Below are 26,632 nucleotides of genomic sequence, written 5' to 3'. Positions count from 1 at the left end.
ATAACAAAAGGTTTTTCTCTTTTTTTTAAAGCTCGAAAAGTACTCTCCGGCCTAGTGATCTGAGCGAAGGAACATCGGCAGATCTAAGCTGTGATGAGACTGGACCCTCTGGACTGCTTCACACCTGCAACACCAGGAACTCCGACACTGAGGTCTGCATCCTCCTCTCTACATCGAATCGATGGAGGACATACATCTACCCAGCTTGCAAACCCCCCAACACACCACAGAGTTCAGGCCTTGTCATCAGGAGCCGCCACTGATACTTCACAAACAAGAAAAAAAAGGCAAAGGTCAACTGTAGAAGGACCAACAGAACAACGGCTCCTGCAATTCCTCACAGCCGAACAAGCACCGGTCCCTCCGCATGTCCCCAAAGATGAGGAGGAGATGTATTTTTTCGCCCTCAGCCTTGTCCCCAGACTTAACAGACTGTGCCATAGCTCACAAACAAATGCTCAAATACATATTTTAAAGTACCTCACGGACTTGGAAAAAGAAGAACAACAACTGACCCAAGCAATCCAACCAACCCCATTATCTTGGCAGCAGCCAACCCAGTCACAAACACCAGATTATTCAGATCCATTAACATCCTATTATCAACAAAGCCACCTTCCACCCCCCACCCCATCATATCAACAACAAACACAACCCCCATTGTCCCACTCACAGCAGAGACAACAATACACCCCATTGCGAACTCCAGCTCGAGAAAGGGGTGTGAAGAGGAGCATGTCTATGCTTGAGGAGCTTGAAGACCTCTCGCCCCCCACAACATTCCACCATTTTGAGTAGAACTGTGAGAACCTGAATAAATCTTTGTTGTTTCAAAGACTTTCATTTTTTATTTATATGTTTACATTTGTTTAAGAAGTTCTAATTTTGTTAAATTATATTGTTTTTTGTATTATAGTTAAGGTTTTAGATGGTAGTTTTGCAGTTGTTAATAAAAAAATAAAAAAATCACACTATACATTGTGCTTAAAATGCTTATTTATTTGTTTTCTTACCTCAGTGTAACAGCAAGACGTTGTTTTGGCTGGATAGATTCCCGGTAATTGGTGGGTTTTTTTTTTTTAAATCAGGCCCAATCAAAGACAGAAGATCATCCATCTTTTCAGCAGACATCCTGAAGTATTTCACGTGGCGATCTCTGTCCAGGGACAATTCCGCCACAAGATGGTGAAACACACCAAATTCTTTTCTTTTTTTTTAATGGGGTGGAACCACATTCTTCTTCTTCTTCTCCGGCGAAAACTGCGAAGCAATAGGTATAGGGCAAGGGTTCTCCTCCTGTCTACTCGCACTGGGAAACAGGAAGAGGAATAGATTTAATAAATTTGAAGAGAGGATGTATATTTCAACGGTATATCTACACTACTACTGTCTATCATATTCTCTCTCTGGCTGCTTGTGTGTCTCGACAACGGATTAATAAAAGAAGTGTACAAACTTCTTGGTTACAGAAACATGGTGTATTCATTTTATGAGGTTATTTACTTACCCATGATGTGCTCTGAATAAACAACAACTGAGCAGAAGCGCTTGTCGACTGCCGCGGAGAATACGCGTCTGGTGTGAACAGGCAGGTGCCGGACCACGTGTGATTTTCTGTTCCGCGCCGCTTCCGCGTCGCTTCGCCGTCCGGTGTGAACCAGGCCTTATAGAGCTCTTAGCTTGATTTAGATCTTAGCTAATCACTATTAGCCTGTAGCTATTCACTGCTAGCATGATTAGCATGTTGGAATTCCTGTTTACGAGCATGGGACAAAAGAACCAACTCCCATGTCTATACGATTTTCTGTTGCAAAAATATAAGACTTACTAAATGGTGGCTAGGGTACTCTGTTTGGTTGCTAGGGAGTGGCCTGGCAGCTGCCAATGATGATACTCCAAAGGCTGCTTGCCAGTATGAATGATATAAACCAACCCCTATGCCTTTATGATATTCAGATCTGAAGATATCTCTCTGTGGTTTGGGTTTCTAGGGTGCTCCAAATGGTTGCTAGGGCGTGGCTATGAAGTCTTGAAGGTGATTTGTGAATGACCGTTTGCCAGACATGGGGACTTGTGACTTGGTGACTTGGACTCGAGTCGACTCGAGTCGCTATTTTTAGGACTTGTGACTTGACTTGACAAAAAATAAAATACTTGAGACTTGACTCGGACTTGGAAGTTAAAGACTCGGGACTTGACTTGACTTGAGACAGGATGACTTGAATGACTTGAGTGTTAATCACATCATGTTTTCAGTTTGAATATAAAATATATAAATTATTTTTAAAAATAAATTTGATTACTCAGCTGGAGCGCAGGCTGAGAATCGCGTTGTCATGACTGGATCAGGACACTATCATCAGTCATGCCCTCTCTACCTTACGCACACCACGCCCACTTAGATCAGATATCACATCACAGTAACATCTCAGCTTGAGGGGTACAGAGGGTCATCGCTTTTGTCGTCAATAATTCGCGCCTAAAAACGCGTGGAAATCGCTAGGCGCGCCGCTTTCTCCTTGTTTCCAAAGCGCTCGGGCAGTTGCGCCCCTGAGGCGTCTGCCGTTGCTAAGCAACCATGACGCGCTCTCTCCATGACAAGCAAAGGATAAATGGATTTGCAGCACTAAAAATCGCTTGCAGTAGCTCTGCTACTAAATTTATTTAAAAATGGCAATCCATATACAGCTATGATCAGCTGTTCCTTCATCTTGGCTGAGCTTTCAACGTTGTTACGGGAAAGGATGAAGCTGCTTGATTGGTTCTTGTCACATGACCAGCGGTGCCCTTGCGGCTCTCTGAAAAGTTGAGATGTTTTTAACTCGATGCGATGCGGACGCGATTGGAAAAAACGAGCGCGTCGCACCGCGTTAGCATCGCGACCGCGTTGCTTCCATTATGAGCGCGCATACCGGTGGCGCATAAATGGTGGGATAGGCCACATCGTGCTTGGCTTGCAGACAAGACTCTCTCGAATCTTATATTTTGCAAGTGCAATACCTTGTAATAGAGGTAATGACTTACGGATATACTCTGAGATAGAGATTGTGTGTGTGTGTGTGTGTGTGTGTGTGTGTGTGTGTGTGTGTGTGTGTGTGAGAGAGAGAGAAACACACTCGTGCTTTACCTGATGAAGGAAACCCAAACTGAGTCTGACTCCAATCACAACCCCAACATTCAGAAACTAATTGACAAAAATCTGAAGTATAATTAAGATGAAAAATGAAAAAATGAATTTGAGCTCCAAACCAAACTCCAGTGTTATTCGGCCCTAAACAGAACCACAAAACTGGCAAATTACTTATCACTAAAGCCATTAAAAGAAAGACAAATCCTTTCAAAATATCGACTCAGTGATCATGATTTGGAAATAGAGATTGGTAGACATAAAAGATCCTGGCTACCGAGAGAAGAGAGACTGTTCAAACACTGTGAGCTGAATCAAACAGAGGATGAGAAACACTTCCTTCTTGTCTGTCCCAAATAAAGCACTACAAGAGAAACATTCTTCTCACAGTTTGAAGCTTTGAATCGTTCATTCTTGTCTCTAAATGACTCAAGTCAAATGATCCCACTCTCATGTTTCTATGATACTTCTATCCAAAGATATTAATTTGATCTTTTTCAATGGAAGTCTATGGAGCTTGTTACTAAGGTGCGCTATATGGTTGCTAGGGCGTGGCTTGATAGCTTCAAAATGATCCCGAGTGACTGATTGGTTGCCTGATTACAATGAGCCCACCCCATTGTCTCTATGACATTGTGATGCAGAGTTATTTTCAATACAAAATCCCTATGTAATTTATCATAGTAGGAAAAACACATTGATTCATGGGCAATCTCTCACCATATTATGCCTATGGGGCAAATTTGGGGGGCTCTTGCACCCTAGGAGTACAACTTATACCCCACTGCGGGGTATGTTCTCGCACAGCCTGATAGCCTCTCCAAATGTGGTGATTCACATGTTTCTGCAAAATTCTCTCTCTGATCTACGATCCGTCAAAGTTGGCCGTAATGCATTGTCTATGGGATTTATCGCCCGATTTTTCGCCCGGTGTGCGAACATCGTATGCCTGATCACTTAAAGTCATAGCACACCATTCCCAAATAGGCCGCACGATTTGAAGCCTGTTTCGTTGGTCTGTGACAAAAACTGTGGGACAAGTTACGCGCCAAACTTTGTACGGATCTAGAAGAATAATAAGTATGTGAGATAATAATAGTGATTCTTTGCCTCCAGCAAGCACCACTAATGAGCATTTTTGCATCACCGTAATGAAAATGGCCTATGTGTGAAAATATACTTAATTATCAAAGTTAATTAATGTGAAACTTAATTTCTCTTTTTTTCCCCTTTGATTTTGGGGTCAAATTCGGCCTGGTAATTTCTTCATGAGATTCACCTATTTCATGGGCGTAGATCCATGTGTCCCCCCACTTCTAATATCATGCAAATTCATCCCCCGCCATTTTTTCAGGCAAGTGTGTTCCCATAGAGGTTTTACATTCAAAGAGACAGGATAGTCTGTGCATGACCCGATCACTCATAAAAAAAAAAAGAAAAAAGAAGGAAATAAGGGATAGACGCAAAAAGATATGGTGGAATACACTGGGATGCTGGGGAATGGAATAATTATTGTATAAGTTATGTATGTAAATATTTTCACACACATTCAATGTCATTACTGTTTAGATGTTGTTGTGGAAAAACATGCAGGAATACCTACTCTTACCACAAGAGGGTATGCATGTGCGAGCGCGTTTCTCACAAATGCACAAAGGGGTTTTAAATGTTAAGTCACATGTATTAGTCTTGTGTGGGTTAGAAGAACGTGTGCTTTGCAATGTAGTCTTTGCCCTTTACTTGCAGAAACTGTGCACTGTCATCACTTAGACTTGTGCCCGTGTATACAGACACACACTCTTAATGTTGAAGTGCCTTAGCAGTGGTGTGTATTACAGGCTGTGTGTCTGTAAAGCCTGTTGTAGTGATGACTGATGTATCAGATCTGCTCTCTTTTGCAATATAATTCTCCACACCAAACCAGTTAAGCACGTGTAGTTTTCTATTTGGAGTTATAAGCACGTGGAACATTTATTTGAAGGAACAGAAGTCATGCTGTTTATAGTGTCTCACAAGCATTCGAAGGGAAAGGAAATCTGTTTTACATAGATAAACTTGCACTTTGGAATTTGCAGAAAACATCACAACAACACTCGTTCTCTAAATAAATGTGTATCTGTGTGTGTTGCCATGCAATGACTCATAACACACATCTGTTATGCTTGTTATCTGAGAGCTCAAGCACATTAATGATGCTGGCACATAATGGTGAAGATTCTTCATAAGCTTCCAGGAGATAGACGGAGGACAAAATAAAATCAGCTCACTACCCACCCCACCAAAACTCCACATGGGCACACATGCTCTTCAAGCTGGTGTTTAAACAAGATGAACGATCATGTACATGTACCAATCACTTCTAGATTCATAATAAAAAGGCGTATATAGCAAGACTACAAGTAATTTGAACAATTTCATTTATAATACAGCTTAAAAGGTCACATGAGGACCCAGCTTCTTTTTTATTTATTGATTTATTTTTCTAGCATGCATTAAAAAAAGTCTTGCACTTGACACTGCACATGTAATTTAGAATTTTAATTTCCTATAATTACTTTATTTCAAAAATCTGAAATACTTACAATTTCTAGTTATTAATTATGTAACATGTAATGTTCAGTAATCAGAAATAAACTCCAAGGCTTGTTTCCAAAGCTGATATGTTGGGAAAGAGTGTGGCGACATTTGCAGCAGCTGAAAAAACCATCCGCAGAAAGAATGCGAACAAGCAGGATTAAAGGATCAGTGGAGGGGTGCAGAAGCCCCCTGTCACCACCAGCACCAGCACATCTCCTCCCTCTCGTCCTGTTAGTATCTCGTCCTTTGGCTCTGTTTATTCAACTATAAATATCTAACAGCCATCAGTGGGACACCAGCACATACTGAGGAAAATTATCATGATTACAACTAGAATAAAAGGATATCTTTTAACTAGATAGTAAAGTTTGAAGGCAAATTTTAAGTTGGCTTGAAAAAGCCTAGCAAGAAAGTTTGAAGTAGTTTTAAAAGCTTAAAGATTGAGGGTTTTCAGTTTTAACTAATTTAAAGTAGTTTTAAAGTTTTGAAGGCAATACAGATAGATAGATAGATAAACAGATAAGAAATAGTAAACTAGCATGTAGCTAGCATGATTAGCAAGTAACTAGTATTCTCGCTAGAATGATTAGCAAGTTATTAACATGTTGCTAGCATGTTTCCAGCATGATAAGCATGTCACTAGCATGTTGTTAACATGATTAACAAGTTACTAACATGTTGCTAGCAGGATTCGCAAGTGTAGCAAGTGACTAGCATACCATTAGCATGTCACTAGCATGTTTCTAACCTGATTAGCAGGCTACTAGCATGTTGTTAGCATTTTTCTATGCTAATCCAGCTAAAACCAGTTAATTCAGTAAAAAAAACAAAAAAACAAACAAAAACAAAAAACCCAGCTTAAAATCAGCTAAGACCAGCCTGGCCTGCTAAAAAATGGCCAAAACCACTTTAAAAGCAGCTTGGGAGACCAGTCAAAGCAGTCTGTCAGATCTGGTTTTAGCTGTTTTCCAGTATGGAGTTGAATGATATGAAAATGTTGTCATTAATCACTTACCCCCATGTCGTTCCTAACCCGTAAAACTCAGTTCGTATTCGGAACATACTTTTCATACTTTTCTGGACCTTGACACTGTTATTTATTTGGCAGTCTATGGGACAGTCTCAAGCCTACCGGTTTTTATCCAAAATATCTTAAATTGTGTTCCGAAGACAAACAAATCTTTTACGATTTTGGAACAACATGGGGGTAAGTGATTAATGACAAAGTTTTTGGGTGAAGTAACCCTTTAAGCTTTGCTATGGCAGTAGACAGCTTAAATACACCATAAGTCTTTTTGTATAAAAGAAAGAAATAGTACTGATACTGATGCATTCGAGCAAGACAGTGTGTCCTCCTGACGATAACATTTTTGGCACAAAGTCACAGAACGCCGAAGCAGACAGCATGTACCAGAGTCACAGCACAGCTTCACCCTTTTGTCCTTTTTGAAGCACTCGGTTCTACCAACGAACACTTCTGATTTGTTATTTCTTATAGACTAGACTTGTTTGCCATCCATCAAAAAATCTCAGCTCCTATATCATTTATTTCAGAATTCAATTACTCTGTTCTTTCTCAAGCATGAAAAAATCTTTTAACAAACTGTAAAAATGGCCAGTATTTGTTGCAATAAAATAAAGTAAAATGAGTGCAGACTAGATAATTTTCCCTTATAATATACTACTGTACAAAACAAAAAAACAACCAGACTGATAATGCTGGAACACCCATAAACTGAGCTGAAGTCTTTTAGGGTTGCTATAAAGAACAAACTAATGAGAGTGGCACAGATGCCAAGGCACTGTCTGTTCTGACCATTGCCCGACTGCCTCCTCACATTCCATTCCTCCGTCTTTTCATTTCCCATCCCAGAACTAATAATCTTATTACAGAACATAGGTACAGTCCTTGTTTATATGATTTAAATGATCTATGTGTAAAATGTAATAGAATGGGCAAAAATATTCTTGTAATTGGGGGCATTTAAAATGTTTGTCCAGTGAAAAGCTCTCTAGAAGCCCAATTTATACTTTGAGGGTCAGGTTGGATTTGGCAGGAGATTCTTTTTCATTTCGTTCATCCTATCATGTTTACTTACAGAGATCAATATGACGACATATTATGTTACTTGATCAGACACATATATATATTTTTTCGGATATTTGCTTTGAGTGACTTTCTCATCACACTTTATTTTTCTTTCTCTTTCTTTCTTACTTTCTTTTCATCAATAGCAATATAAAAGCAAAACAAAATAGATTTTCTACTAATAAAACTTTATTGAAGTGATTAAGGTAAATAGCAAATATCAACTATCAATGAATTCAACAACAAATACAAACTGTCAATAAATAGTGCAATATCTTATTTTTAACAAAAATAAAACTTTTTCTCTTTTACATCTTTTTTTTTTTTGCATAACTAAGTTTGACAGCATGTTAAACACATCAACATGAGCTCAAAACTGAACCTGTGCACATTCAGTTAATGGCAACCGAACAAAAAAGTGCTGTTTTTAACATAATCAATACAAAACAAGCAATTACTATTTACAACTCAAATTCACCATACATAGCATTATTCCTGTTGTCAAGATTATTTATCAGGACCATCAACTTTCTTATTTCCATCATTTCATTATTTGAAGTTTCACTCAATGCAAATGCTGTTTGACTATCCCTAAAACCTGTTTCTACTTGCTTACTGCCTCAGTCGCATCCTGCCTTTTGTCTCATTATTTAATAATGTCCATACAGTCTTTGAGTCATATTTGTGTTTCTGATTTTCAGCCCCTCTGGGCCTCCTGAGATATGGATCGGCCCAGGGCTGTGGATGCTTTGGCAAACTCCATTCGCATGGGTTTGATGGGTGGCAGGTCCCTGGTGATCTGTTCCACTGGCCTCTTGTCTGGACAGGCTCCATCGGGGACCCTGGCGGGGGGCAGATCTTGCAGGGTGTGTGGGGCTCCGCGGCCCAGGCGGACACCCAGTTCAGCAGGCTTGAAGATGGGCAGGGGCAGGCTGTTCCTGTAGGGTAAGAGCTGGTGCTCCCTTACACCTGTGTCCACAGTGCCCACTCTGACAACACCCGATGGGCAAGCCTGGTTCAGAGGACGCGCCTGCCAGTAACGGGACAGGGTCTCCCGGCGAGAGTCGTCTGACATCAGCATCGATTGGCTGGACAGGGAGAAAATTGGATAATAATGAATGAAAGTTTTGACATTTGTGTGCTTATACGTATTTTATGCAAGCTGCACTGTAAAACCTCAATATTATTATAATAATAAATATTAAATATATGAAAGTTTTTTTTTCAGTAAAAAAAATCAGATGCTTAAATCCAGATGAACTGAACTGCATAAGATACAAAGATATTAATGTTTTGTTTTTAGAGAATATATATTTTTTTATCAAAGCTCATGTATTTTCTTTCTGTATGTCAAATTGTTGTTTTCATCTTTTGAATACATTTATGACAACATTTCGTGAAGTTTATGTTTTAAACAAGAAAAAATATTTGCCATTGTAATTCAGCATGTTATCTGAAAATAAGTCTCTCTTTTTTTTGTTGTTGTTGTTGCTCAGCTAAATTGACTATTTAAAATCCTGACAAAAATATTAATTAAGCGATGGGTTTTTATATTTTTGTTTTTATAAAAAAAATCATAATTAAATCTGTTTTAAAAGATTTTGAATGCTTTAATAGAGATCATTGACATTCAATTAATTCTAAATAAATATCTTCCATTTAGTTGTATAGATGTGAATGTCTATGCACTCACCGATCCTCATGTTGAGTCTTCATATTAATGCTGCGCCAGTTAGCGCTGTAACTTTCTCTCTTATTTGGATTTTCCTCCTTCACATTGCAGCTGAGCTCGGCTCCAACCACACATCCACCTTTCTTCTCCAAGACTGTGCACATCGGCATCTTCAACTTCTGTTTGTGAGCCGCTTAAAAACTTAGTTTTAAAGATTTGAAATTGTCTTTGCTTTTTTCTCTTTCTTGATTCCTGAGGGAGGACTCGTCTGTCTGTTTCCTGCTCTGTCTGATCGTCTGCCTGCGTATGTCAGACTTTTATAGAGCTCTGCTGCTATTTCTGTCTGATGGAATCACTCCGTACTTTGTCTACAAAGACACCTGACACTCACACACCCACATATCAAAACGTTCACACTCACACTGTAGCACAGCACTGAACACCTAAGAAAGGTTAGGTTCTTGAGACCTTAGAAATCCCCAGCAACTCACATTTCCATGACACATTCACAACTATCTATCAAATCTAATCTATCTATCTGTATGTCAGTTGCTATCTATCTATATATCTATCTATCTGTATGTCAGTTGCTATCTATCTATCTATCTATCTATCTATCTATCTATCTATCTATCTATTTATGGATTCTGTAGCTGATGATCAGAATGACATTTGTTCCTCCTTGAGCCTATAACGGACATCAAAAGGCTTTCTTTCAATGGAAAGTAAACAGTGTTCGGCTCTGGAACCAGACAGGAGATTATAAACATGTGGCAGCAAATGTTCAGTACTTATCTTCTTTTGCAAATAATAATCCCTTAAATAAACATTGTTTAGATATCACATAAAAGAAAAAAAAAGATGTATGCAGATTAAATATGTTGTTGTGAAGTTGTAGAAAACTACCACTGGTTAATGATCAATAACTTCAAATTTCATCACGTTACTTTTTTTTCTTTCTCTCTTCTCACACAACCACTATAAAATATAGTTAATATGGAAAAGCATAGTCATAGCATGTGTTCAGTGATGGAGCAAGTGAGCGCGGTGCTGTATTCACTCATCAGATGAATATAGTGCTGTGTGGACAGTCATATTCTCGTGTTACACATACATTCTGTCCCCTGTCTGTCATTGACTGCTCTCTTAGTGACGCACCGGACGATTACAGGAACTGATCTCACCCTTGTGCCATCCCTCTCCTGCAATGTGGCCACTCAGCACACTATGGTATGAACCAGGAAACGCCACATCACTCCAGATATTTACTCCACTAAATTTGTTTCCTGTCATGCATGTTCATACACTATACACAAAAATTATTTGCTTATGCAATACTGTAAATGAATGTCATTGCATAAAATTACAAATGAGTGAAGTAACATTTATTTCAAAGCATAAAATCCTTTTTATGTATGGTTCAATAAATAGATACATTTTTATATGGTAGTATACAGTAGTAATTAAACATTTTTATAAGGTTGTACAGGCCTACAGTGTCCCTGAAAAGTAGTGTAAAATATTTTCAGACACTACATACCAACTTATAAAATAAGTTAACAGAAATTCATAAATTGCAATAATTTGTGTGTATTTATAATCCAAATTTTGTATTTATATGTATTTGTTTGTTCATGAACATTCTAAAAATCATATAGTTTGTGAATTAATATAATAAAAGTAATAAAATAATAAAAGTATTTTAATAAAAGTATATAAAAATGAAAATCCAAATTAATTTTTTTACAAACCCAGTTATAAACAGAAACAATAGGCAACTATGTCCATCAGTCAATTTAAATTTTTTATTTTCAGTTATCTCAGACATCTTACCAGACAAGCAACATACAAGACAGGACAAAATACACCGAGCCATTTTAATCTAGTGATTCAGTTAATGGACAGTCACCACATCAAAAGAATATTTTTTATCCCAGCTCCATAACTGCACATATACATTATATAAGAACACATCTGGTACATCACCTATATAGTATATTGATTGTTTTGTAGCTTTCCTTGTTCAGGAGTTTCAACAAAAAAATAAATTAAGAGAAAAGTTTCCTGATTCAGAAAACACTGTCACTTTCTAAACAGATAAAGGGTAAATGTTATGCTACAACACTTATCAATGCAAAATACACAATTAATATTATTATTTATGACAGTTATTTTGGTAATAAATTTATAAAGATATCTTGTGTACTTAATTATATATTACATCTTTGTCATTAAATAAAAATATGCTGGTTTTATATATTCAGATACATAATTATGAACAATTTCTATTTTTATTTTAAACTTAATTTAAAATAAAAAATAATTTCTCTGTAACGCAACGCTGCTGCTCTAGTGCAAGAGATTTTACAGTAACTATGATAAAAAAAATGTAAATGATTAAAAAAAAGATTGCAAGAGAACAATACTAGGGGTGCTACAAAGGAACTCATTAGCATACATAATCATGAATACTATTTCCACAAGTGACAGACCATTATAATGACGACCATTTGCCCTAAAGGTTTGACACATTAGCATTGAAATGAAGTCTATTAGTCTGTTCTTCCTAGCATGATTGTGAGGTATTGGCTGGGTTTGTCTTCTGTAGTCATTAGCACTAATTTGTCATATTAAGACAATGTGCTAATTTTTCATGCTCAGGGGTTCTGCCTCATTTTCGTTCACATTTTTAGAGTGAAGCATAAAGCATTAGTATGCAGCCTATTGTTAGCCTGGCCAGTTTCCCTCACAAAAACGCGTTTCAAAGTCTAGGGATGTTAGTGTTGCACCACATTGTTTACATTCGTGATTAAAAGATAGCCTATTAATAACAACGTCAAAGGTCATGCCTAGTCTAGATAAAAATGTAAACATTTACCATGATGAAGATGCCATGCACAGCAGTCCTAAATCATATGTGGACTCTTAAGTCACACTTTAAAATGCATGAACTGACTCTGAGGTGATTGTAGTTTATGTAGCCCAATTTCACACAGGTTTTTATCATATTAAATGTGTGGTTAAATTCACAGAAAAATTTTTGCGGGCTAAATTCAGTCATTTCAAGGAGTCATTTTCAAGGAGTTTGACGCGAGGGCGAAATATCCCCACAGATTTCACATTAAGTCGACTTGAGAATTTGTTCACTAACAGAAAATGGATTGGTTTCAGACAACTGAAACTCGTTTCAGGAAGGTGGAGGTGGGATGTCTGTGTTTGAACGTGGTTTCTGTGTGGGCTGTGCTTCGTATATTGCTAATCTATCGCCAAAAGACATTGGAGCTTTCTGCCCACGAAATTTAGTTTATTTGACGATGTCTTACAATAGGTCCATAGTTACAGAATTTATAAACCAACAAATTACTTTGTGTGAAATCTTCTGCTTGAAAAGTGTGCCTATGATGTCTTTCTTTAAAATAAACAACATTGGTTTGATATTTTGTGTAATTACAGACATAATGCTAATGTTGCTTAAGAGTCCAACCACTGTGCATATGAAATGTTGCCTTTCTGTAAAGAAACGTATCTTTAATAATGCAATCATAGCTGCACAACTTCAAAAAAAAAAAAAAAAAAAAAAACCTTGCAGTTGAGCAGCTTTCAAAATATTTATCTAATTTTTTTTTTCTCCATATTTTTCACTCTCTGTATTACATTACAGGCTATATCATACAGTTTCTCTCTTGGTACAGTGCAGAGACTGATTTAATCCTGAACATGATACTATTAAAAATGATCTTTTAAGATCCCTGGGCATTGACAAAATGGCAGCAGAGAGCTATCAATGCAGTATCTGTTCTAGTGACAGGTTAAGGGTTAATGATATACAGTATGTGACCCTGGACCACAAAACCAGTAATAAAGGTCAAATCTTTTAAATTGAGATTCATACATCACCTGAAAGCTGAATTAGTCAGCTTTTCATTGATGTATGGTATTGTTATGATCGGACAATATTTGACAAAGATACAACTATTTGAAAATCTGGAATCTGAGGGTGCAAACAAATCTAAAATATTGAGAAAATCGCCTTTAAAGTTGTCCAAATTAAGTTCTAAGCAATGCATATTGCTAATCAAAAAATTGCATTTGAATATATTTATATAAGGAAATTAACAAAATATCTTCAAGGAACATGATATTTACTTAATGTACTAATAATTTTTGGCATAAAAGAAAAATCAATAATTTTGACCCATACAATACATTTTTGGCTATTGCTAGAAATTTACCCCAGCGACTTAAGACTGGTTTTGTGCTCCAGGGTCACATATAGCCTATATTCCACTGAAGCGCCTACACTTTACCTACAAAAAGACACTGTGGTCTTTAGAAATATTTAGTTTGGTCAGGTTTACTCCCTTCGACTGTATGGCCAATATTAAGCTAGTTAGTTCCTATGATTGTTTTATAGACAAAGTTCCATTAGTTTCATTTAAATTTATTTTCACAAATCTGGATAAAGTTTACTAATCCAGCATGGACACACATCTAGATCAATCAATCTGATCAACCTTTAGCACCAAACAAACCCCTGAATTCCTGTCAGCCTGCTTTGGTCCCCATATTCTACCCCAAAATAAGTTCCTTTTCACCCTAAATATTTTGTTTTCTCTATGTAACCCAGTCAGCCTAGCTTGTTAAGGCTGTTGTGTACATCCTTATACTCAACTTTAGTAGTCTTGGTTCTGGTATCCACCAGAGCCGTCATAATTGGCCTCCATGTCAGGGCTGTATCCAGTGTACTCGGTGCCTGCAGCAGGCACTCCTGCGGGATCCTGGCTGGGATCAGTATAGTCCTGAGAGAAGAGAGATGAGCTCGCACCTAACTTGTACCTCTGGAACGCGAAAAAAGCTTGAACGGCCTTTAGGAAAATGAAGATGCCAGGAGGAGAGGTTTAGAGGGTGGGATCGGGGGATTTCAATACAAATGATAGGATTATAGCAACAAGAAAGGAGGAATTTTCAGTTTTGATGATGAAAAGTGAATGAAATGGTATTAGTTAAGGGAAACAGGTAAGAATTAAATGAAAGGAATTAACAAGAATGACATGATGGACCAGAGAGAGAGAGAGAGAAAGAGAAGAGAAAATCATTAGTTTGATTAAAATAAAAGATTTAGACGGTTAGTCAGCTTTAAGCTAAACTGAGTCGTGAATACATTTAGCTATAACCTTTAAAATTAACTCTTTAAACATACACTTAGAAAACCTAATTCCAAAACAAAACGTAAAACCAGAACTTGAGACAAACTTAAGACAATTTAATCAAGCAAATCTGCCAGATCAATCACAGGATAAATACACATGAAAGATTTTATGCAACAGCAGCAGCTCAACTGTAAACAAACTGTGTTAAAATAAGATCATGAAATGCCAGGACAACAACAGAAGTGGAGTATCAGGCCACAAATCCTGTAGAGTAGACAATCTTACATAATGTTACAAAACAATTCTGTAGAGCTCGGCTGAACATTTTAATGTGCGACTGGTCCCCCTAGTCAATTAAAAGTGTAACTGCAATTAAAATACAAACGATCACAGAGAAAGCATAGATTTTCTAGCACACAAACTACAATTCAAAAGTTTAGGGTTGGTGAGATTTGTTAATGTTTTTAAAGGAAGTCACTTATGCTTACCAAGGCTGCATTTATTTGATCAAAAATGCAGTGAAAAGAGTTATATTGTGAAATATTATTACAATTAAAGATAACTCTTTTCTACCTAATGTAATTAATTGTGTAATGCTAAGCTGAATTTTCAGCATCATTACTGCAGTCTTCAGTATCACATCATCCTTCAGAAATCATTCTGATAGGATGATCTGGTGCACAAGAAACATTTCTTTTTATGATCAATGTTGAACATATTTTTGTGGAAACATACATTTTATTCAGGATTCTTTAAAGAATGTTAAAATCAACAGCATTTTTTTTTTTGTATAATAAAAATCTTTTTTAATATTATAAATGAATTCCATGTTTGGTTAATTTAATGCATCCTTGCTGAACAAAAGTCTTACTTTCTTTCAAAAAATCAGACTGACCCTAAACTTCTGAAAAGTACTGTAGCTTTAACCCCAGTCTTTACTTGTATGATAAATGCTGGAATAGACCTAAAGGTGAAAATTAGATCATCACACTGACTTTAGATCCATCATTTCATAATTCCAGGCAGATATGAATCATATGTTATTTAAAACTCTTCTCAGTCCGTACAAGGAAATTCAGGGTGTGATATGGCACTGTAACAAAAAACAAACCACATATCATATAAAAAAACATCACATCTTCATTGGTCTCCATGACTGCTGGATTTTTTTGAGGAGTGCTTCTGTAGTGGATGTCTATGGCATAGTAAACAAGTATTTGTGTGCAGTAAATGCTAGACAAATGGAGGTGGCGTATGAGGGGTGAACAGTTTGTTGTATTCCTCTTCAAATGAGACTTTCTTTAGGCGCTCAAGGGCCAGGAATGTAAGAAAACCCTAAAGAAAAACAGATCAGCCAAAGCCAACGATCAACAGAAAGAATGATGGGAAAAAACATTTGAACAACACTGGGTTAATCTTATTGATGCAGTTAGGTGTTTTCTGTAAGAGAACTGCTTTAAGGAATTAGAGATTAGAGAGAAATCTGCAAACAGCGAAGCAAAGATTACTGGGGTAAATAAGTGAATTCTCTGGAAAAGAAGCTAGAGAGCAAAGTACAGGAAGAAGATTAGTGAGAAGAAAGCATGACATGCATGCAGTCTAATAAGATGCAATTATTAGATGGAAAAACTTCAAAGAAAATTTGAAATATTACCATGGCAACTAACTAAAAAAAAAGTACTAAAATGACTAAAACGAAAACAGAAATAAAATTTAAAAATTTATTAACGTGATATAGTAGTACAGTATGTTTTTAAAAAACAAAAATTACTAAAGCACACAAAATTACTGGAAGTCAAACTGAAATGAAATAGAATGAAAATAGAATGAAATGAAAACTGAAAATATAAAGAAGCTAATTCAACATATTAAGAAAAACTATAAAACTAAAGAAGTAATACAAATAAAACTGGTTCATCACCAATGTAATCTGATCTAATAAAAGGCCTTGGGAAGAGGAAAGGGGCCAGCCATCATCTATATAATAAAATGAAAATTCGGACTGAGAAGAAAACGTAGACATTGAATCTTGCACATTTAATATGATTCAGATCAATTACACTGTGTAGGAAATATTAACTTAAAATGAAAAATGACAGAAGAAGAAGACGATATAATTAAGTCAGTACAGACCCAAGTAAATATGGAGAAGAAGGCGAAGGTGATGGCTGCTCTGGCTGCGTCTCTGCCCTCTTTCAGTGGGTTATCTTCTGGTTTAGCCACCTGCCACTGATTGGCCAGGAAACAGAATCCCACAAACCACACGAAAGACCAGAAGGCTGGGAGTAAAATAAGCAGGTGCAGATTTCATATCAATAAAGCATTACAATAAATGCCTTTGATTGAAAACAAATGAACTGAAAATAGAGTTACAGCACATTGTAATGGTGAGCTGATCAAAGCAGTCAATTCATGATGCACCAGATTCAGCACAGGCCTGCAATAAGTCTAGCTGGAGTTACATTTTACCAATAGAGGCCAGTGTAGCTTAAGTTAATGCTGCAGTAGTGGAAGTCCAGATCTAGACTCTAGGGGTGCTCTTGAGCCAAGAACAACTTAAAATCAATTGTATATGGGAAACAGTACCTTCCTAGAAAGACTTGTAGTATGGTGAAAAGAGAGTGGCTGGAGGCTTGCAGTAAATGCATCGTTATTACTGATAGAAAAATACGGACAATATCAGATGTAATATCAGCAGTTTACCTGAAACACCAATATCAGCTAATACAGCCTTCTTGCGGTCTTTAACGCTGCTTATCTGAGGAAAGTAGACGTCCAGTGCCATAAAAACAGCACAGCAGAGGAAAGCCAGGGATCCCATACCCACGGCATAGTTGCAGGCATTCTGGTTGCGGTTAAAGATGCAAAACTCCTCCACCTCGTCCGGACGGTTCACATAGCCCTCGTTAGCAATGCATCCAAAGATCACAATGGAAAAGATCTGAGGAGGGGAATGAAAAGAAGAAGAAGATGAAGGAAGAAGATGAAATGAAGGTGATATGGACTTATCACACTTCATTTCATTTAGTCTTAGGTAGTCAGGTTTTGGGGGTTCTCCCTGTACATTTATTAACACACATGCCTTTACAAGATAATTTTATCCAAAGCAACTTAGAAATGATAAACATATCTAAACAACTCTTCATAAAAGCCAACAGTATCCATAGTATATAATACCAAGTTTTAAGTGTAAGCTAGATTAGTATGAGGTGGAGAAGAGGTGAAATGCAAGGTACCACATAAATACAAGTGCTTTTGAGGAAAAACTAATCACTGGATTTGGAAAAGGTTCAGTTTAGTAGCATCAAATCTATGAAAGACAGCCAGTGTTTTGTTTGAGGCACTTAAAAGCCAGTCAACTAGATATCTACAAAGAGAACTTTATTTTTTGTCTTGTTTTCCAAGTTGAAATACTGAAGTATCAGTAATTTAATAATAAATGAATAATAATAATTATAAAAAACACTGTTTTTTTTTTTTACACTGTTTAATGTCTGGAATTTGTCTGCAAAAATTTGCTGAACAACAGTAAATGTGACCACATCTTTAATCCAGGGTTAAAAAGAAACATTAGAATCGGGTCAAAAGCGCTACGGAGTTGATAAAATATTATTTATGTCCACTGTAGTGCTGATTTTAGCTCTTCTAGTAAACAAACAAGCACAAATTAAATTTCTTTGCACCCAACCACAAGTTCTTGCTCAAAAATACTGTGTGCAGATGTAATCTATCACCACATATGCCATTAAACGTGTCTGTTTTTAATTTTACTTTCTTGCTTGTTGTCACTGGGTTTGTTTTCTACAGGGAAGCTAAGGTAGGTTTGACACTTCCATAATAATAAGTGGCTTTTTGGATTCAGATGAATAGACAATCTTCAAGAGGATGGAGGCAATTTTTGGCAAAGGTCAGGGTTTTAACAGCTGGCCTGTGCAGCTGTACAGTATGTTTGAATGTGTGAGAGTGAGAAAGAGACACTTCATTACTCCACTCATGCAATTAAGTTAAAATGCTCTTGGCTACCAGCAAACTGTTCCATAGTTATTCCCTAATTGTCAGCTACAAGCCCTTGATTTCATCCAGGGAATCAGCTTTATCTAAATCTAATGTTAAGGGGTTTGGCAACATCAAATCCAATAAACACAGACTCTTTAAGATAAAGGTTCAATGTCTCATTCAAACCTTTATCTTAATCTTACCAAGCACATATAAACAAGATATCAACACGGCTGACTTGGGGATAAATTAAGGTAAAAGCAAGCCCTATAGTATAATATAGGACTTTAATCTCTGTTTATCACATTTTATCTCCATTCCATGGGATTTACTTCCAAATCCTCAGCACTTAACAGTGTTTCCTGCATTGCATTTTAGAAGTGGAATTTAGGACTAAAAAACTGAATTGTGAATGTAGGTCTGTATTGACTGTCATGCAATTAAAGAACTATGTACCTCAAACTAATGGCAAGAAATCTCTTTCTATTGTGTCGTTTTTGCAGGATGAACTCAGAAAGAACATAATGCAAATGATACAGTCTGATTCACGAACTAATGAGACTTATGAGTTTATCAAAATCATAAAGTACACCCAATGTAGCCCAATTCATGAACAACTCACTCTTTTGAACCACTTCTTTTTAGTGAATCAAAAACATATCAAGCACAACCAATGTAGACCGATTCATGAACAAGATGTTCATGAGCCCAGTTCTTTTTTTAGTTTATCAAAAACATACAGCGTGGTCAATGTAGTCTGATTTACCAAAAAACAACAATTAATCAACATCTCACTTCTTCAACATATCTTTATTTCTTTTCCTTTTCCAGATTTTTTTATTTTGCCCACCCAAGAAGCACACGGGATCTGGATCTTGTGATCATCAGGAACAGGGCTTTGCATGCTCCGTTTTAACCTGATTGTAGTGTTTTAGGCACATGTGTCTGTGAAACAAGCGATGTCTCCTTGTTTAAATATGACAATGAGGTTTTTTCAAGTCTCTTTAAATTAAAGCATAAACTTACCCATTCTCACACATTTTCTATATTTAACATAAACAGTGGTGGCCAAAATGATCAGAACACTAGCATTTTCACTAGCTAAAAATGGTTTTAAGTCAGTTATTTTAATTTTATTTTTTGCTGTAGTGTCAGTATAAATGTCAGTATCCATTTCTAAACATTCAATTTGCCACTAATTGTAATAATCCAGTGTGACAACAGCTAGTGCTACAGAGATCTGATCTCACCATCATCCAGTCTGTCTGGAGTGACATGAAGAAAAAAATGAGACACTCAATCCAGAAGAACTGTGGCAATGCCTTCAAGATGCTTCAAGAAGCCTACCTGCAAAGCTAGCTGAGTCAATGCACAAATGCACCGAGGGCAAAAGCTGCTTTCTTAAAGCGTCTTAGAGATGTTGCCACAGTTCTTCTGGATTTATTCTGTCTCAGCTTGTTCTGTTTCTTCTTGTCACTCCAGACAGACTGGATGATGGTGAGATCAGATCTCTATAGCACTGGCTGTTGTCAGACTCCTTGTGCAAACAAAACTCTCACTGGATTATTACAATGAATGGCAAGATGAATGTTTGCAAATGTAAACTGATATTTTCTAATGGCACACTATACAGCAAAAGATAGAAATAACTGACCAAAACCATTTTCAGTTGGTGAAAACAGTAGTGTTAAAAATATTTTTGACCACCACTGTATATTCATTCATACACCCATTTACACTTCTTCTCTTTTCACCAGCTTGTCATCTTGGATATTAAGATTACAATAACATTTATTCTCCATATTTTTATTAACTTATATTGTTCTGTATTGTACTGCATTTATTTCCCATAGTGGATTGATAAACAATTTTTCCATTGAGGATTAATAAAGTGCTACCCTATCATAAATATTACATATATGTCATATTTTGTAGAGTTCAGCGCATCCCACAAGGTCAGTATGTCATATTTTATTAGCTTTCATTGGTCTTCATTGTAATTTATGGTTCTTCAATCATCCAGACATATCAGCTGTGGATGGTTTGGGCTTGTACCATTTTAGAGCCAGCAACTATGGCTCACACACCATATAAATCAATCAACACCTTGAAAGGAAGAGAAATACAGTGGAATAGAGCTGTCCAGCTATTCAACAGGGCTCTTTACACAAGCCCTTGTGTAATGTTAGATAGTGGGCAGGACAATGACAGGTTAAAGTAAACCTACTATAGAGTAAAATGAATCTACAGTTCAGCAGTGATGCTCTAACATCAATTACGATACAACAATTGAGAAAACTGGAAATTCTGTTATGAACAAATCAATATTTTGAATGAATCATTGATGAATTGAGGCTGATTTGAATCTTGAGTGAATACAGACTTCAATTTTGGCATGTTTGGCCTTAATGGACATATGGACCATTTTATGATTCTTTTATGGTGCATTTGTATTCATTTAGCATCCATTTATTGTAATTGCATGGAAAAGAGCAACCATTCTACATCACTAATGGTCTGAATGGTGTAAGTTATTGTTGAAAGGATGTCTTCCTGAGCACTAAAAAGACATAGTGCCCCTCATCATTTTTCTCAGTCTGTTACATGCCTGCCGAGCTTCGCCTCCCTCTCTCCCCTCCCCCAACAATCGTTCGCTTTTAATCTCCCTGACCTTGTGTTCACTATGCGGGGAAAGAGAGATCACGAGAGAGGGAGAGAGACTGAGTCATAAGACTACAGATGAAGACCGCCTATACATCTGAAGTGCTCCCCCACAGTCAACCTGACCACTGCTTCACAGCATTCAGAAACCATGCGTCCGTGATGGTAGAAACAAGATTAGGATATTCACAAACATCAGTCATATGTAGAGCAATAGGTGTGCTTTGATATAAACAGGAAAGTTCAATTAAACTGCACTGTAACTGCTCTTCTATATTGGTGAATAGCATACTTCATGTCAAAGATATTTTAATAAAAAAAATACAAATAAAAACTACAGCACATACATTCTCACATGTGACACTGGAGCACAAAACCAGTCATAAGTCGCATGGTTATATTTGTAGCAATAGCCAACAGTACATTGTATGGGTCAAAATTATGATTTTTCTTTCATGCCATAAATCATTAGGATATTAAGTAAAGATCATGTTCCCTGAAGATATTTTGTAAATTTTCTACAGTAAATATATCAAACTTACATTCTGATTAGTAATACGTATTGCTAAAAACTTAATTTGGACAACTTTAAGGGCGATTTTCTCAATATTTAGATTTTTTTGCATTCTCAGATTCCCAAATAGTTGTATCACGGCCAAATTTTGTCATATCCTAACAAACCATAAATCAATGGAAAGCTTATTTATTTATATTTAGTTATTTCTTCAGCTTTTCAAAAAAAAAAAAAAAAAAACCCAGCTTTTCTGGTCCAGGGTCATATATATATTCTGACATTCTGTAAATTCATTAAAATGTACATATGAGATCTATTTTACCTATTAGGCTTCTTAATAGGAGTGCAAGATATAATAAATGTGGATTAGGAATGAGACACAATGCAGGAGTTTACAGTGATCCATTGCCAGAATATATCACAACCAGACAAGGGAAAATCCTGCCAGGAAATAAATGAATCACAAACTATAATAATATTGTTAGAGGGATAAAGAGGCTCTGCAAACTCTATTTTCCCTCTTGACGTAATGACTGTGCAGGAAAAAAGGTGGACATATGGAGAGAGATGGAGAGTAAGTTGCCCTGCAGCAGTATTCAGCTGTACCATTAGTCCCAGAACACACTACAGTAAAATACCCTGCTATATTTAAAGCATCACATGCTCTTTGTAAAGGACAGAACAGCCAGGGTTTTCACCATAATTCATATTCGTAACTACAATAGACAAGCTTGAAAATGATGTGGCACTTCTGTGTTTCAGAGAAACAGACTGCAGTTAGATGCTGGATGAATACAGTGTGGCAGCTTGGAAAACAAATGAAAACTACTGATTCTTGCTTAGAGCATTTTTAATGCCCATGTTATCAAACTCTGTCTGTGAAATATGTGTCAGTGAAGGTTCCTGTGGGAAAGAGACTGCTTAGGTAAGTCAAAGATCATCAATTTTAAAGCGAGACCTTATTTACAAACAAGAAATGAGGAAAGACTCCAAGCCTGAATCAGACACGATCCATCATGGTATATACAAGAACTCAAACATGACTAAGGAGATTGCTTCACACTAATGTCACAGTTTATAAAAAGAGCCAAAAAGAGAATACATTAAAGGTTCAAATCCAGAAATATTCTAGAGGCAATCCCATTAATGCCTTTTACTGTTTATCCATTTTCATTTTCCTCATAGTGAGCCTGTTAGTATCCAGCCTGGGGTCTCAGGTAGTTGTCATGTCAACGCAGAAGCAGCACTCACTCAGCCAATCAGAGTATGAATCAGAAGAACACACCTCTCCAGTCCATCCTGAAGATTCCTCACAGCAGACTGCACACATTCGGGCAAATCAACAGTTGGTTGCCTCTTAAAGGTGAAGGTTGGCATTTCTTTGCATATACAGGAACTTAGGGGTGGTGGAAAAATTGATTCACTTATAAATCACGGTTCTATCTTGAGCTGATTCGATTTGATTCACAAAAAAAAAAAAATTTGGCTAGCGCTGTCAAACGATTAATCGTGATTAATCGCATACAAAACAAAAAGTTCTCAAATAAAAAGATTTTCTCAAACCCAAAGAGACATTCTTTATAAAAGTTAAGCCTCGTCCCCGCCTCCTAAAACACCTCGTTTAAATACGCTCCCACGTCTATGTCACTGTGTGGCAAGATTTGCATAACACTTCCCAAATGTTTCACGCAAAGAAAGAAGGCGTAACCTCTGATTCTCGCTGCCACCGCCGCCATGTCGTGGAGACGCTGTGTGTTTCATTGTGAAAGCGAAACTACGATGTGTTTCGGAAAGTTGGTGCATAGAGGAGAAACAATAATTTACAGTATGTGGAAAATAAATGTTCTTTTTGAACACATTGCATTACACTAAATACACAAATGTTTTATTTTTAGCAACATCATATGACCACTTTAAGAAAAATATGTTATGTTTATACATTACATGTATTTATATATAATATAAATTATATGAATATAAATATTTATGTAAATACATGAAAATACTTTCAAAATACATAGTGTATGCATTTATAATTATATATATTTAACAAATATACACAGTACCCACACATATATTATGCAAACAAAAACCTTTATTTTGCATATGATTATTTGCAATTAATCATTTGACAGCTCTAAAAACGTTACGATTTAAATGTTTTTGTTAATAACGTGATTTTGTCAAGACAGAGAAGGCAGTGCGGCACCTGGACAGTTTATAGAGAACACACAGGGCAGGCTTGCAACAGGATAAGCATTAAAAATGAAGCATACATGACAAAAACCAAGAATCAAGGTAAATGAGACTAAAGTAGCTCAACTTTCATACTAACAAATATCCAGAATATATAAAAGACTCTACATGGTCACAATGATCAATAATATATCTCATAGGTTTATCCAAAAGCCTAAACTTTCCCAATGGACCCAATTTCCCAATTGTTTCTCAGCAACGGATGTCATCATAGTTGGGTTAACTTGAAGAGCAGTGAATGGGAGAGTACCACAAATATATTTTTTGCATTCCCATTTGCTCAAATAGCAAAAGGAAAAACGCCACGATAGTGTTTTCATGACTTTCAATAAATGGAAAAAAATTGACAGTGATAATGGCAGTCAGAAGAGAGAACAATGTCAAATTTACCATCCCTCCCATAAATGCTGCATTACTAACACCCTTGCATTAGTGTTAACTGTTTTTTGTAATTTGATGCAAAGGTAATATAATACAAAGAATAGTGTCATCACAGTTTTGTGAAAAGGGGCATAAAAGCTATCCAATACAACCAAAGTCAATGAATTTCCATGACTTTTTCAGGTTGTTCGTGATTACTGCAAGAGTATTTTTAACTTATTTATTTTTCTAAACATCATTAATTTAATATCAATATCACATAAAAACAAACTTTATGAAAACGAGAAACGCTGCCTTGGAAACTAACTGAAACTGCAAACTGAAATATGTTTAATTATTAAAATAACTAAAACTGAAATAAAGGACATGACAAAATGATCTATACCATAATGATAAGTTCTATAATAGAAAAAAAGTAATCATTCTAAGCCTTCATATAGAGCATAACCAGAGAATTGTTTCATAAACATTTCCCACGACTTTTAGCATTTTGCTAATGTCTGTTGGCAATGAATGCAATTTTTATAGACAAGCAATGAACCCCGAGTCAGTGCTCATTCATGATTCATAGATGTGGCTTAATCACGGATTCAGACACCTGCCCAGCCCTCCCCCACATCCGCCTAATCTCCCAGCACCCCCTCACCATGTCTCTACACCAAACGGTTTTATCAGCAAAAAGTGCACGCATGCTCGATCATGCAAGGGCCAAATGTTTAAACAAATCAGGAGCCACTTGATTTTAAATTGAGATCGAGGAAATGACCAAAGAAACAAAGTGTTAAATGTTGTTTAGCTAGTTAACAGACAGAAACATCCCCTATGAAGGTAACAGGGCAGCAGACATTGCCAGGTTCCTTTATGAATAATGAGCTTCTTAAGCTTCTGTCACAGACTGGCCCTTGCTTTCAAAACCTCTGCATGCTTTATTCTTTATATAAGTTCCATTAATGCTGTGTGAGTTTGTTTCTTTTTTTTTATTAACATAAATAGATAGGCTACATTAAATTGGAATTAGCTATAAACATGTATAGCTATTTAGGTAACAAATGAGTGGTCTGTTATAGCTAGTTAGACAGTGTTGCCCTGGACAAGCCATCATACAGCAATATTTGTATGCTGAATATCACGACTGACCAATCAGAATAGAGAATTCCAGAATAGTTTAAGAAAATCAGTCTATAGCACCTATATCACATTTTCAATTCAAATGTGATGCACACTCGTTAGTACTGAAAGATAGGATTTTATCTCAACATTTTCATGTACATGTCTATTTAACTAGAAAAAAGTAAAAAATAAAAACCGAAACAACATATTGTAAACGACCAGATTAGCGGGAGATTGTGCATTTAGGCGGCAAAGCCTTACTTGCCGTTAACGCGTCATCACATGACGCCCGGGCTCGCTCTTAAACTATGCAATTAGCAGAATGCCTCTCACCCATGACACTATTCGAAGAATAATCTGCGGCTGCTGAAAGAACGTGATTGGATCGAAGGTGCCGCCAGCCTTGCCAGCCCCGTATGCCTGCTCCATCCTCAGAGGTTCGTGATTTCTCCGTGTCTGAAGTTTTTTTTTTAATAGGAAGATAATTGACCTTGGTGTCGAATCAATTGTTCCACGCGCTACACCTGGACTCTTCGCGCTTCGCCCTCGTCTGCCGCACGGTCTTGATCTTGGATGTCCGTTCGTGGAGGTTTTCTTGCAAAACGATGTCCCTTCTACTCCGTACCTCTCTCATTTCAAGGATGGAGAGAGGAGACTGAGTAAACACGCATCCGGGGGAACACGGGAGCGCGCATTATGCTGTCAAGCTTGATGCGCGCTCTCGAGGATACTTAGGCGCGCCACCGACCACGTGCCCTCCAGAACATGAGTAGTTAGGCTACTGTGTTTATGTGGAAATGATTTGAACTATGCATGGATTACTGTGGTAAACGTCAACGGTGTAAAAAGCAATGTTCCTAAAATTATGGGAACCCATAGAAGGTCATTACATTGCACTTTAAAAGGACAAATTCTTGTTACCTTGTGCCACCTAGTGACTGCCTATAGCCCACACCCAGAGGACAAATGCTTAGTCATATGTAGACACACGATATTAAATAAAAAATATTTATTTCGGTTAAGTAAAACCAAAGAAATAAGGATAGGGATGCACCACAAACTGTTCCAAAATATACTTGCCAAAGTCTGTTATGTAAAA

At 36.8% G+C, this 26,632-nt stretch overlaps 2 protein-coding genes across 3 annotated transcripts; both read right to left on the bottom strand.

Moving 5' to 3' along the window:
• Positions 1-7,962: 7,962 nt before the first annotated feature.
• Positions 7,963-9,759, bottom strand: tcap (titin-cap (telethonin)). The gene is made up of 2 exons (XM_059553133.1): positions 9,487-9,759; positions 7,963-8,881 (listed from the first exon to the last, which is right to left on the bottom strand). The coding sequence occupies exons 1-2, from the start codon at positions 9,633-9,635 to the stop codon at positions 8,491-8,493; spliced, it is 540 nt and encodes a 179-aa protein (XP_059409116.1). The 5' UTR covers positions 9,636-9,759; the 3' UTR covers positions 7,963-8,490.
• A 3,094-nt stretch (positions 9,760-12,853) lies between these two features.
• On the bottom strand, positions 12,854-26,227 carry syngr1a (synaptogyrin 1a). Of its 2 annotated transcripts, none has more exons than XM_059553128.1 (4): positions 25,867-26,227; positions 17,319-17,556; positions 16,749-16,894; positions 12,854-14,330 (listed from the first exon to the last, which is right to left on the bottom strand). In XM_059553128.1, exons 1-4 carry the CDS (start codon positions 25,960-25,962, stop codon positions 14,139-14,141), a joined length of 672 nt encoding a protein of 223 aa, XP_059409111.1. In that variant the 5' UTR covers positions 25,963-26,227; the 3' UTR covers positions 12,854-14,138. The 2 variants fall into 2 exon arrangements, with proteins under 2 accessions (XP_059409111.1, XP_059409115.1); XM_059553132.1 differs by lacking the exon at positions 12,854-14,330 and adding an exon at positions 15,689-15,950 and having other exon boundaries at positions 25,867-26,226.
• Positions 26,228-26,632: the final 405 nt, after the last annotated feature.

This window comes from Carassius carassius, chromosome 1 (genome assembly GCF_963082965.1).
Source record: "Carassius carassius chromosome 1, fCarCar2.1, whole genome shotgun sequence".
Classification (NCBI taxonomy): Eukaryota; Metazoa; Chordata; class Actinopteri; order Cypriniformes; family Cyprinidae; genus Carassius; species Carassius carassius.
Note: the sequence above shows the minus strand (reverse complement) of the source record. Positions and strands in the feature narration are given on the sequence as shown.

What these genes read in the sequence shown, in the direction of transcription:
- tcap (XM_059553133.1), bottom strand. Translation starts at nt 9,635, where the DNA reads ATGCCGATGTGCACAGTCTTGGAGAAGAAAGGTGGATGTGTGGTTGGA. An exon ending in AAGACTCAACATGAGGATCG is followed by an intron (nt 8,882 to 9,486) that starts GTGAGTGCATAG and finishes CTCCCTGTCCAG; the next exon opens with CCAATCGATGCTGATGTCAG.
- syngr1a (XM_059553128.1), bottom strand. Translation starts at nt 25,962, where the DNA reads ATGGAGCAGGCATACGGGGCTGGCAAGGCTGGCGGCACCTTCGATCCA. An exon ending in TTCTTCGAATAGTGTCATGG is followed by an intron (nt 17,557 to 25,866) that starts GTGAGAGGCATT and finishes TCCCCTCCTCAG; the next exon opens with ATCTTTTCCATTGTGATCTT. An exon ending in TCTTCTCCATATTTACTTGG is followed by an intron (nt 14,331 to 16,748) that starts GTCTGTACTGAC and finishes ATTTTCCTAAAG; the next exon opens with GCCGTTCAAGCTTTTTTCGC.